General features: G+C 41.3%; 1 protein-coding gene across 3 annotated transcripts in view; it reads right to left on the reverse strand.

Moving 5' to 3' along the window:
- The window catches only part of DMC1 (DNA meiotic recombinase 1), a 39,185-nt gene extending 27,434 nt beyond the window's left edge, over window positions 1-11,751 (reverse strand). For 2 of the 3 annotated variants that reach the window (XM_034644305.1, XM_034644304.1), the window contains exons 1-6: window positions 11,570-11,703; window positions 10,078-10,161; window positions 9,236-9,280; window positions 8,149-8,295; window positions 5,727-5,809; window positions 49-101 (exon numbers count right to left, since the gene is read on the reverse strand). In XM_034644305.1, the coding sequence (XP_034500196.1) occupies window positions 49-101; window positions 5,727-5,809; window positions 8,149-8,295; window positions 9,236-9,280; window positions 10,078-10,128 (379 nt within the window). In that variant the 5' untranslated portion in view covers window positions 10,129-10,161; window positions 11,570-11,703. Of the gene's footprint in view, window positions 1-48; window positions 102-5,726; window positions 5,810-8,148; window positions 8,296-9,235; window positions 9,281-10,077; window positions 10,162-11,569 lie in introns of all 3 variants that reach the window. The other variant, XM_002914548.4, reaches the window with a different exon arrangement.
- Between the last annotated feature and the right edge of the window lie 204 nt (window positions 11,752-11,955).

Raw genomic sequence — 11,955 nt, forward strand, 5'->3', positions numbered from 1 at the left:
TGTGTATATAAATTTTTTCACATAACAAAATAGTAAGGTTCTACCTACCTCCAAAAGCTTCTGTGATTGCCATGCTTTCAATTCCACCTCCTAGCAACTTACTGGAAATAGAAAGTAAGCATTAGTAAAAGGAACAGAAATAGATTAAGAAAGGAGAAAGTGCACCATTTTTGTCATATCTATCATCTATCTATCTATCTATCTATCTATCTATCCATCTATCTATCCATCCATCCACCATGAACAAGAATTCTTGGCAGAACAAATGGCACTTGACCTTAGACCACAGATTCTGCTGGATATGGGCAGGGTGGACAACAAAACAACATGTAAGCCCTGATGTTCCTGCTCTTACTTTTGGGTGCCAATAGGAAATGGGCTATATAAACTTGAGTCTCACTATTTTTTGGAACTGAATTGAAGCTTAAATAAATGGTTTTAGTTATTAACTGGGTTGTTCATTTTATACTTGGGACTATGTTTCTAAAAGTCAACTGACTATTCAGTGCTTATTTTTTAAATTTCAGAAAATATTTATCTATTTTAGAGAGAGCAAGTGCATGAGGCGGGGGGAGGGGCAGAAGGAGAAGGAGAGAAGCAGACTGCCCGCTGAGATTAGATTATTTTACACAAACCAAATTCTAGGAAGAGCATGTCAGGATAGGAAATATTCAAAGGCGTTATAGTAATGCTAGCAGTTAGAAGAATAACTGTCAGATTTTGACAGCATACATGTAATTGGTAACCCAGTGTTTCAGTGTATTTAATATTCTTGATGTGAGAAGACCTAAGGTTGGGGGGCCTGGGTGGCTCAGTCGGTTAAGTGGCTACCTTCGACTGGGGTCATGATCTCGGTCCTGATACTGAGCCCTGCTTAGGCTTCCTGCTTGTCAGTGAGTCTGCTTCTCTCTCTCTCTCCTTCTGTGCCTCCCCACTGCTTGTTCTCTCTGTCTCTCAGATAAATAAATAAAATCTTAAAAAAAAAAAAGACCTAAGGTTAGGTCATTAATTCATTAAATGCAACAAATATTAATTGTGTTAACTGTACTAAGACCTGGAAGAAGCACTTTATTTTTTTCTTTTAAGATTTTATTTATGTATTTATTTGAGAGAGAAAGAGAGCACAAGCAGGGGGAGCAGCAGAGGGAGAAGGAGAAGCAGGCTTCCCACTAAGCAGAGAGCCTGACGCAGGGCTCCATTCCAGGAGGCCGGGATCATGACCTAAGCCGAAGGCAGATGCCTAACCAACTGAGCCACCCAGGCACCCCTGGAAGGAGCACTTTAAAAACCTTTTTTATTTCTAGTAGCATGACTTTTGGGACGTGATTACATTAGACAAAGCTTTAATAGATGTGGATAATCCAATCGATTCTACATTTACACAGTTTAAGAGAGCAATATAAGTGTAAATTGAGGCAATGTCAGAAGTTATCCACAAATTTAGGACTACAGACTTCAATAAGAAAAAGAAAAATCTAGGTACTACCTGTATAACTTGAATCTAAAGGATGTGGGTTGAGAGACCACCCCATTTGGAGGGCACACACTTGAAGGTCTATGAATCTATCAACTACTAAAGAGAGCTTTACTTGTCCCTCCTCATCTTAAGAAAAATCACTCTAAAAGGCTGTAGCTCTGGAAAGTCTCAGACAAAATTTCTGGTTGATATGCAATCTTAATCAGCTGAAAAAGTAACCCCCAAATCTACCTGACAGGGTACCCAAATTACTTGGGAGAGCATTATTGTTCCCTTGATGAAACTCAGGATAATTTAGAATTAAGTATAGATATAGTGTTTTTAAATCTAGAGATTTAAAAATGGAGACACAACTCACAACCACAGATTACTATTTTCATATTAAATTTCGGAATAATCTCTGCATATTTAGTATTTGAGAACTTTTAAAGTTTAAGAGAATTTGACCTTTTATTAGAACAGACTAGCCTCTAATTGATTAAATGATATAAACTAGTAGTTTCTAAGTTGATAACTAAGTTTATACTCAGTATTTGAACACTTCAGAGCGCCAAAGACTCATTACACTTATAAGTTTAATTTATTAGATTTACAAAGACATGTAGATAATTGGAAGATTTTAATAATTACAGATTATTAAAGTTCTTACGGAAATATATTAAATCTACAAATACAATTTAAGATGTTTTAGGAAATTTAGTTAACCATGTTATAAAAGCCCCCTAAAGTTTGCTATAAGTGGACTTGCAGCTTAAGGAAAAAATGTACATTTTAAATAATCAAATGTTAATTTTTTAAGACCTAGTTCCTGAGTAATCTTTTTTGTGCCCAAAACTTAACACCGAGGACACCAGAAAACTCACTATGACAGTAAGAATTCCTTTAGCCCAATGTTGCCTAAACCAGGATGTGGTAGAGCAGCTGTCACTTGAATCAAATTGTTTTGTTGATCAACCTGATTTTGACCAATTTGCCTCGGGGCAGGATTTCCCAAAGACTCTTCCTTAGCTGTTAACTTGAAAAAAAGTTCTGTGGTTTTTTAAAATTTGGGGCAATGCTAGGTTAAAGAGATGTTTTATTTCACAACAGGATTCCAGACCCTTCCATAGGCTGGTGTACACTGTGAACCTCCAGGAGAGGAATGTAGGCGACACTACACTTTACCAACTTCCTTCGTTCACTATTTGTTTATTCATTCAGTCACTCAATATTTACCGAGAACCTAGTGTGGTGTTTAAATGGGGTGTCTGTCCCAATCAGATGGGGGCCCCCAAATGTGGGGTGCTGATCAGGTGGAAGTCAGCAGCGTGGGAGGTGAAAGGATTCATCCGATTCACCCTAGGCAGAACAGAGGACAGAAGCTTACTGAATACACCGCAAGGGAGCAGCGGGCCCACAGCAAGGGAGAGGCTGTCCGACAGGAGGCAGTGGATGAGGGCTGTTTTTATTTAATTTTATTATTATTTATTTTTTATTTTTTGGAGGGGGCTGTTTTTAAAAGGGGCAGATGAGGAGGTATGACAATGTATGGAATTCTGCCCCTTTTGGTAACTGTGCCTGGTTTAAGTAGCCCATTGCTCAGTTAGGGCCAATGGATATTTTGAGGTATGTTACCTGATGGGCCTGTTTGGTTTCAGCCACAGCTCAAGCCTGTTTGCCTAAAAGTGGCTTCTACACCTAGTTTAGGCTAGAGATTGTTCTATGCACTTGGAGTAAAGCAGTGAACAAAAGACAGAAGTCTTTCATTTTGTGGAGCTTACATTCCAGAGGGAGAACAGACAATAAACAGTAATAAGTAAGTAAATAAGTAAAATATGTGGTATGTCAGATGTCATTAAATAGTCTGAATAAAAATTAGATCCAGAAAGGAGATAAGAAGTGCAGCCCATGAAGGCAGGGCATTTAAATATTTAAATAAAATGACTAGAGAAGACCTCATTGAGAAGTGGACATTCTAGCAAAGATCTGAAAGAGATGACAGCAAGCCACGTAGATATAGGAGGAAAAAGTGTTCCAGCAGAGGAAATGGTAAGTGCAAAGGCCCTGAGGCAGGAGTGTATCTGGCATGTTCTGGGAATAGCAAAGACGTCAGTGTTCGTGTATAGCAAACTGAAAAAAGAATAAAGGATGAGGTTAGATTAGAGAGGATTTTGGCTTTTGCTCTGAGACGAGGAGTCATTAGAGTAGTTTTGGGTAGAAAAATGTCATGATCTGACCTAAGTTTTTTGTTGCTTTTTTCCCATTTTTAAAAAGAGAGTAGGGGGAGGGGCAGAGGAAGAGAATCCCAAGCAGACTCCCCACTGAGCATGGAGCCTGACAACACAGGGCTCAGTGCCATGACCTTGAGATCTTGACCTGGGCCAAAAACAAGAGTCGGATGCTCAATGAACTGAGCCACCCAGGGGCCCCTGACCTAAGTTTTAAAGGGATCGTTCTGGCTCCTGTGTGAAGAATAAACCGTAGGGGCAAGGGCTGAAAAAAAGAGAGGTTAGAAGTTATTACAATACTCCAGAGGAGATATTAATAGGTACTTTAAATGAGTAAGGTAACAGTGGAGGAGGTGGTGGAGAATTAACTGAATTCATATTTCCTCTTATTTTCTATATACACACATACACAGACACATAGGAAAAATATATAAACATTATAATGGAAAGTTTCAAACATAAACTAAAGTGGACAAAGACAGTATAATAATGAGCCATCATGTACCTTTCACTTAGCTTCAATAATTATCAACTATGAACTCATGGTCAATCTTTTTTCATATAAACCTCCAACTACTTCTCCCCCTTTTCATATTATTTTAAGCAGATACTGGACAACAAATCATTTCATCCTAAATATTTCAGTAGGTATCTCCAAAAGATGAATACTCTTATTTTAAACATAATCATATTATCATTATTACCTAAAAAACTAGTTCCTTAATATCAACTATATATAGTAATTGTTCAATTTTCCAATTGTCTCATATATATCTTATTTTTTTATACTGGGCTTAAATCAGGATCCAAATAAAAGCCACATACTGGGGATTAGGTAATATGTCTTTTAAATCTCTTTTAATCTCTAGGTCTTCTCCCTGACTTCATCTCTTTTTTGATTCCTTGTCATTTATTTGTTGAACAAACTGGGTGGTTTGTTGTTGAAGGCACAGCAGACAGGATTTGTAAATGAGTAAGAGTTAGGGTGTGAGAGGAAAAAACCAAGGTGCCAAGAATGACACCAAGGTTTTAGTTCTGAGGATCAGAAAAGAGGCAGATCTGAGATAAGGGAGGCACTGGGAGGTGCAGATCTGGGACATATAACAGAAGTTATCTGGATTTGGATCTGTGAAGTCTGAACTGCCTAGTAGACATCCAATTGAATGCAATATTTGACTTTGAAATCCTTTTTTTCTTGGAATATCTTGTGAGGCCAGGGTTTGGAGGAATACTTTGTGGAAATACTGCTTTTGTTCAAATTGTTCTTGGCCACTCATGTAACCTATGAACTAGTAATTCTGCCTAGTAAGGTAGGGAAAAAACCCACAAATTAGTAAACTTGCATTAGGAAGATGATAACTACGTCTCAGGAATCATGAGACAGTAAATAAAAAGGGAGGTTAAAGCTGTTGATGCTAAAGAGCAAAAACAAAAACAAAAACAAAAACAAAAACCACTGGATTATTTCCTCTAAAATATTCTTTTTTTTTTTTTAAGATTTTATTTATTTATTTGACAGAGAAAGACAGCCAGCGAGAGAGGGAACACAAGCAGGGGGAGTGGGAGAGGAAGAAGCAGGCTCCTAGCGGAGGAGCCTGACGTGGGGCTCGATCCCAGAACGCCGGGATCGCGCCCTGAGCCAAAGGCAGACGCTTAACCGCTGTGCCACTGAGGCGCCCCTATTTCCTCTAAAATACTCTATCTAAATTTTTAAGTAAAACCAAAAGTGAAATGGAATTTCCTTTATCAACAAGAAGAAAAGGAAATTCCAAGAAGAAAAGGAAAATCAGTTTAACTTTTCATGATGGTTTTTAAAATACAGGCTGATTCAGAAACTACTTATATTTTGGGTCTGAATTTCTTGTAACAAATTTAATCCTGCTGCTACAAATCGTCTGGAATTTGTTTGCTTCAGTAGACTTTCAGAAAGAAAAAAAACTACTACTTCAGAAAAAGAAGCTATTTCTAACAAATTCAAGAAAAGAGATACAATATTCCAAAGATGGTGTCTAGTGGTTGTAAAAAAAATATGAGATACACACTCAAATTCCTGGCTCCCAGTGGTGATATGGAAAACCATCTTTCTCTTCTCACTGTACTCAAAGGCAGTCAAGAATCCTGGTTCCTACAGAAAGACAAAAGGAGAGGTTCAAAGGGGTATAAGATGATGGTTTTATTTCAAATGCTACCCAAAACTCTCCACTTGATTATCAGGGTCTTCATTTTTTTTTTAAGATTTTATTTATTTATTTGACAGAGATAGAGACAGCCGGCGAGAGATGGAACACAAGCAGGGGGAGTGGGAGAGGAAGAAGCAGGCTCATAGCGGAGGAACCTGACGTGGGGCTCGATCCCATAACGCCGGGATCGCGCCCTGCGCCGCAGGCAGATGCTTAACAGCTGTGCCACTCAGGTGCCCCTCCCTTTTTGTTTTATACCATGACAGTGGTTCTCAAACTTTGGAGAACTTGACGGGGGGGTTAAAAATCCCAGGCCAGGGCACCTGGGTGGCTCAGTCGGTTGAGTGTTTCACTCTTGATTTTGGCTCACGTCATGGTCTCAGGGTTGTGGGACCAAGCCCCACATCGGGCTCCGGGCTGGGCATAGAGCCTACTTGGGATTCTCTCTCTCCCTCTCCCCTATCCTCTAAAATAAATAAATAAATAAATAAAATGTTTGTTTTTTTTTTAAGATTTTATTTATTTGACAGAGATAGAGACAGCCAGCGAGAGAGGGAACACAAGCAGGGGGAGTGGAATAAAATGTTTGTTTTTTTTTGTGGAGGAGCCTGATGTGGGGCTCGATCCCACAACGCCGGGATCATGCCCTGAGCCGAAGGCAGACGCTTAACCGCTGTGCTGTCCAGGCGCCCCAATAAATAAAATGTTTAAACTCACAACTCTTATTAAAAACAAAACAAAACAAAACAAAACAAAACAGGCCCTATCCCATTTCAATGAATCTGGGCCTATGTGTTCTTTTTAGCCACTCCAGGTCACTCTGATAGACACCAATGTCTGGAACCACTGTACTATGAAATTAACTTCTTCTTCTCTCTCTCTCTTTTTTCTTTCTCTCTCTCCCTCCCTCTCTCTCTTTCTCTCAATCTCTTTCTCTCCAAGAATAAACAGCTTTAGTTGAGAAAGGATGCAGACTCTGGGTATAGTAGTGGAGGAGAGGGATTCTTTTCTTTGATAATGGGATTTAATTTGCAAAGAAAATAAGACTAACCCCTAGGAGCTATAAAGTGGCAGTTTTGCAAACTCTGGGTACTGCTCTGGGTACTGCTCTGGGCCTGTGAGTGTACTGTCTGAGTTTACTCAGAAGTTAGAGCAACTGAGCTGGGTTCAGAGCAGTGTAGTTAGGTCCTCTCCAAGTTCAGGACCATACCGCCACTGTCATCACTGTCACACCTCAACTGCCTCTGGGGAAGGAAACCAAATGGCTGTCAGTGAAGGGAGCTTCTAGGACTTGCTGGAATGAGACCCTCACATACATATGGAGACATGGAGAGCCTTGTTCTTCCGCAAAGAGAGAGACTTGGTGACTATCTTTCTGCTCATTCCTGTTTCCAGAGCTAGTGCTTCCACTGGCCCCCAAAAGTTCAACACAAAAGCTTGGGTCAAAGGCATATGTTTTTGCTTGGAGCCTCTCAGCTGCATGGGCCACTCATAGTCTGTGGGCCAGCTACAAAGTGCGGGTTCAGCTCAGCTTTGGCTTATCTGCCTCAGTGAGCATATATTCTTGGTCGTATTTATCTCGACTGTACACACGTAGACCCACACTGTTAGTTTTTTCCTAACCCAGTGCTCTCTTACCAATTGGCCTATACAAGGAGAGAGCAACTTCTATGGTGCTGAGTGCTTTGCAACAACCAAAGATATAATATTTGAGGACACAAAGCAAAAATATGGAGGAGTTAAGGCAGAGAAACAGAAAGGGAGAAAAACTGGGGCGCCTGGGTGGTGCAGTTGTTAAGTGTCTGCCTTTGGCTCAGGGTGTGATCCCAGCGTTCTGGGATCGAGCCCCACATCAGGCTTCTCTGCTAGGAGCCTGCTTCTCCTTCTCCCACTCCCCCTGCTGTGTTCCCTCTCTTGCTGGCTATCTCTCTCTGTCAAATAAATAAATTTTTAAAAAAATAAAAAAAAACCCAAACAAACAAAGAAAGGGAGAAAAATTAATACAAAAGGAGACCAAAAAAAAGTTTTGGTAAAAATAATTACCTTTATAGTATTCAAGTCTCTTAACACCTGTCTCAATCTGTCAGAAATTAATTGTTGTTGCTTTGAAACTGAAGTGATAAAAAGTTAACGTGAGGAGTATAACAGATTGTGATCTATAGAAATTCAGAGTTCCCACAGTAGTTTCTGGTGTTCATTAGAAGTTTCTAGCGTTCAATGACAAAGGCTATAGAGACTCACGGGGCCTTTTAAGCTAAAACAACAAAGAACTGATTTTGCTTACAATAAGTTTGTTGGCTGCCTCTTTAATCTTGTCCACTTTTGCTTCTGAGAGCCCTTTGACATTGCATAGTGCCCTTCTCGTTGTCATTTGTATCCCTTTGATGGTGCAGATTCCTACTGACTTCAGTTTCTTAATGTCAGCCACATTCTGTAAATAAAAGAATGGGTGCAGCAGATTGATAAAATGCCAGCCTGCAAAGCTCCCATACTATGTCATGTGCTTTTGTGTCCATCTCCTTCCACCACGATGCCAATTTTATACAAGCAGCCAGGTGGAACCCACCCACCATGTAGCCAAATGTTCTGGAAATATCTGAGTAGAACATACCCAGCATGCTGCCAAATGTTCTGGCTGTGCCCTGATTTCCCAAGAATGTTAGTGAGACCATGGCAATGTAACAAGGAATTCAAAAGAAAAGTCTGTTGGTGGAAAAGCTAGCAAATTCATCACACGTTCGCCCCCTCAGTTCATCTCTTTCCTTCTAGAGAACTTCATTATGAATATGTTCTTTTAAAATTAAATTTTTTTCCCTCTACCCTTGGGGAGTGCAAATAACTACATCACCAAAGGACCAGGATTTTCTCTTGCTCCTATTTTCTAAATCCAACTGAAAGAGATTAAATGTGAGGGCTTCAGAAGATAATGTCAGGGAAGTCTTACTATCAGTGAACTGCTGTTGAAATTCATCTACTTACTCAAAGTCTGATTTCGGTCAACATCATTTACTCTAATCACCTGCCACAGAACTGAATTTTCTGTTGATGAAGACAGGGGTAGGTAGCTCTGAATACCTCTAGTTGGACCAGTGGTTCTCAACTGGGGGCAGTTTTGCCCCCTTAGGACACTTGACAATGTCTGGAGAAATTTTTGGTTGTTGTAACTAAGAGGGGTGTTACTGGTGTTACTGGCATATAATGAGTGGTCAGAAGCCAGGGATGCTGCTTAACAGCCTACAAATGCACAGGACAGCCCCCGCGACTAAGAACTCTCTAGTCCCAAATGTCAATAGGGTCAAGGCTGAGAAACCCCGAGTTGAACAATTTCACACTGAAAAATTATTTACATTGAAAACTGAAAAAATACTTACAATTCCATGTTTTTGTAATAGGTCAATGTCTTGAAACAAAGATTCCTGAAGAAGATGGAACAGAAAAAAAATGGAGCTTTGATTCTTCATATCCAATTGTATCATATCTTTTTTTTTTTTAAGATTTTATTTATTTATTCGACAGAGATAGAGACAGCCAGCGAGAGAGGGAACACAAGCAGGGGGAGCCGGAGAGGAAGAAGCAGGCTCCCAGCGGAAGAGCCTGACGTGGGAACGCCGGGATCACGCCCTGATCCGAAGGCAGACGCTTAACCGCTGTGCCACCCAGGCGCCCCTGTATCATATCTTTTAAAGAGTTAATTCAATATTATGAGTCAGTCCAAAATGCCTCAAATTCCACTTCTCTAGGCAGATCGAGTTAGGATCAAGAGTGTTTTTTCAAACACACTGTTATATACTTAGAAGATGAACCAACACTGAAAGGGCTGGGAAGCCCAACATTTTTGCCATGTCCTGTCCAGACTTTTAAGACCTTAATCCGAAGGAGTGGAACAACATTTAACCTTTTTAAAAATATATTTTCTCAACTGTCTGCTCCTCCAGACCTTGAACTCCTTCCTCTGCTACTCTGTACCAGCATGCATTGGTACCATTATGGCAGTACGGTTGTTAGGTTATTAAAATACTTTCTTGCTAGTTGCTAAGTAGCTAATCTTAGCACCCCTTGCCAAACAAGTTGTTACATATTTGTAATATCGCCTCTCTCTAAAATTATGTTTTCTTTCCACTCTCGGTTTCTAAAAATAATAGCCAACAGAGAAGGAACTTCATTTTTGTGTAATGACTGAACGTCTACCCATATTTCAACATTCTAGCCATACCTCTTCATCTTGGAATCCTGGGTCTTCCAGCACAACTTGATCCTCCTTCATCTTGAAAGGTGAGCAGCAGAAAAATGATCAGTTCTGGGAAAATAAGAAATATTATTTAAGAAGTAGTCATAGATCATATAGTACAAAATCCTTTGCCCAGAGACCTCCTTGATTTCATTTCAAAGTCACCAAGGACCAGAAGAGTAGTCACGGAAACATTTAGTTTAGAATGACTGGGCTGACCTGTCTTCTTTTTGCTGGGCACGTGACATTGTTTCTTTTGTGGGTGTACATATGTAAGGGCGGGGGACTCCATATCTACTTCTTTTCCTGAAAATTGGTTAACTTTTCTCATCGTTTGATTTCCTCTAGCACAGATATCATGACTGTCTGCTAATATCTTTTTTGCTGTCTTGGAATGCTATTTAGTATTGCATGTTGCTGTTTAAACTTCCATGTTTATGTTAACAATACCCCACGAATTTTGACCTCATGTCAGTCATTCTTCCTGTATCTTCCCTGGCTCCTAGAACTTAGTCTACCCTCAATCAATACCTTTTATTTTTCTCATACATGATGAATGCCTTCCTGCTTCCTAATTATGAATGGGCTGTCTTGTAACATAGCTCTGTTTCATAAAACATTAGATCTATTTTTGTTTTATAGTATTTACTGGACTCAAAAATTTTTTAAGATTTAATTATGGTAGATACCCAATATTATGATAACATGAGGGCCAATAAGCAGATAAATGGAAGTCTTTAACACTGTAGTAGTTGTTTTAAGATCTCAGGAATCTACAAGGCATGACCGTGGAATAAAATGTGGTCCAAGCAATCAGTTTTCTTGGCTTATTGCATTTTCTCGCTTCCTGCCAAAGTCACGCATGGTTGGGGCCTGGCAGAAGGGAAACAAAACTATTAAGGTAGAGGTATGATTGCTATCACCTAATACCGCTAAACTGCAAAATATCTGAGGCAAAGAGGAGACAATGTGAACGGGGTCTTTATATATAGGAAGACCTATAAATCATATATAGGACCCCAAACTCCACACGGACTCTCCTCATCGAAGAAAAAAATCGTTCATTTCTTCTCGCCTTGATAAAACGAAAGCTAGTTCTTTCTCAAGTAGCCATGGATGGATGGAAGACATGGATCCTACAAGTGGGGTCCCTGACACCTCGGTTTCAGGCGTCGTCGCTCGGGAGCGTGGTGCACGTCCCCGCGCCGCCATCGGCATTTTCCGGACACCCGGTTCCCTCCTCACGAGACCCGAGGCGGAGGAGGCCGCGTAAAACTTAGGTCGGACTTGCTTTAAAATAACGCTGCTGGAAATCCCTCGAGATCACCGACATTTCCTGCTCGGGCTGTGGCAGGACGCATCGAGTCATAGCCCAGGGCCCAGCGACGACCACCAAGCACCACCATGAGAGGAACCCCTGGATTTCCTCTCACATTCTTCACACGCTTGCCCTTTTTGCCACAAACCTCGCTCGTACCCACAGTCTCCCCGAGGTTTTCAAGGCGACTCCCTGCCGCCCCCAGCCCGGGCTTTCCCGTCCTCAGGGATTCTGACTCCGAACCACAACGCTGAGACTGGCAGCCCTCGCGTCACTGACCAGGAGGTTTGGCGCCAACAGACGAGAGTTTGGCAGCGTGTCCGGCGTGGCCGGGGGCCGGGCGATGACAGAGGGGGCGTGTCCAAAGTGGGCGGGGACGGGGCGGAGAGCGAGGGGGCGTGTCCACGGTGGGGGGCAGGACTGGGTGGGGCTGAGACTAAGACCGAGAGGAGAACAAGGGGGCGGGCCCACATTGGACGGAGCCTGGAGTGGGGCCGGGACTGAGGCGGGGCTGGGCCCCGGTGGGCGGGGCCCCAGGTGAGGTA

Source organism: Ailuropoda melanoleuca, chromosome 15 (assembly GCF_002007445.2).
Source record: "Ailuropoda melanoleuca isolate Jingjing chromosome 15, ASM200744v2, whole genome shotgun sequence".
Classification (NCBI taxonomy): domain Eukaryota; kingdom Metazoa; phylum Chordata; class Mammalia; order Carnivora; family Ursidae; genus Ailuropoda; species Ailuropoda melanoleuca.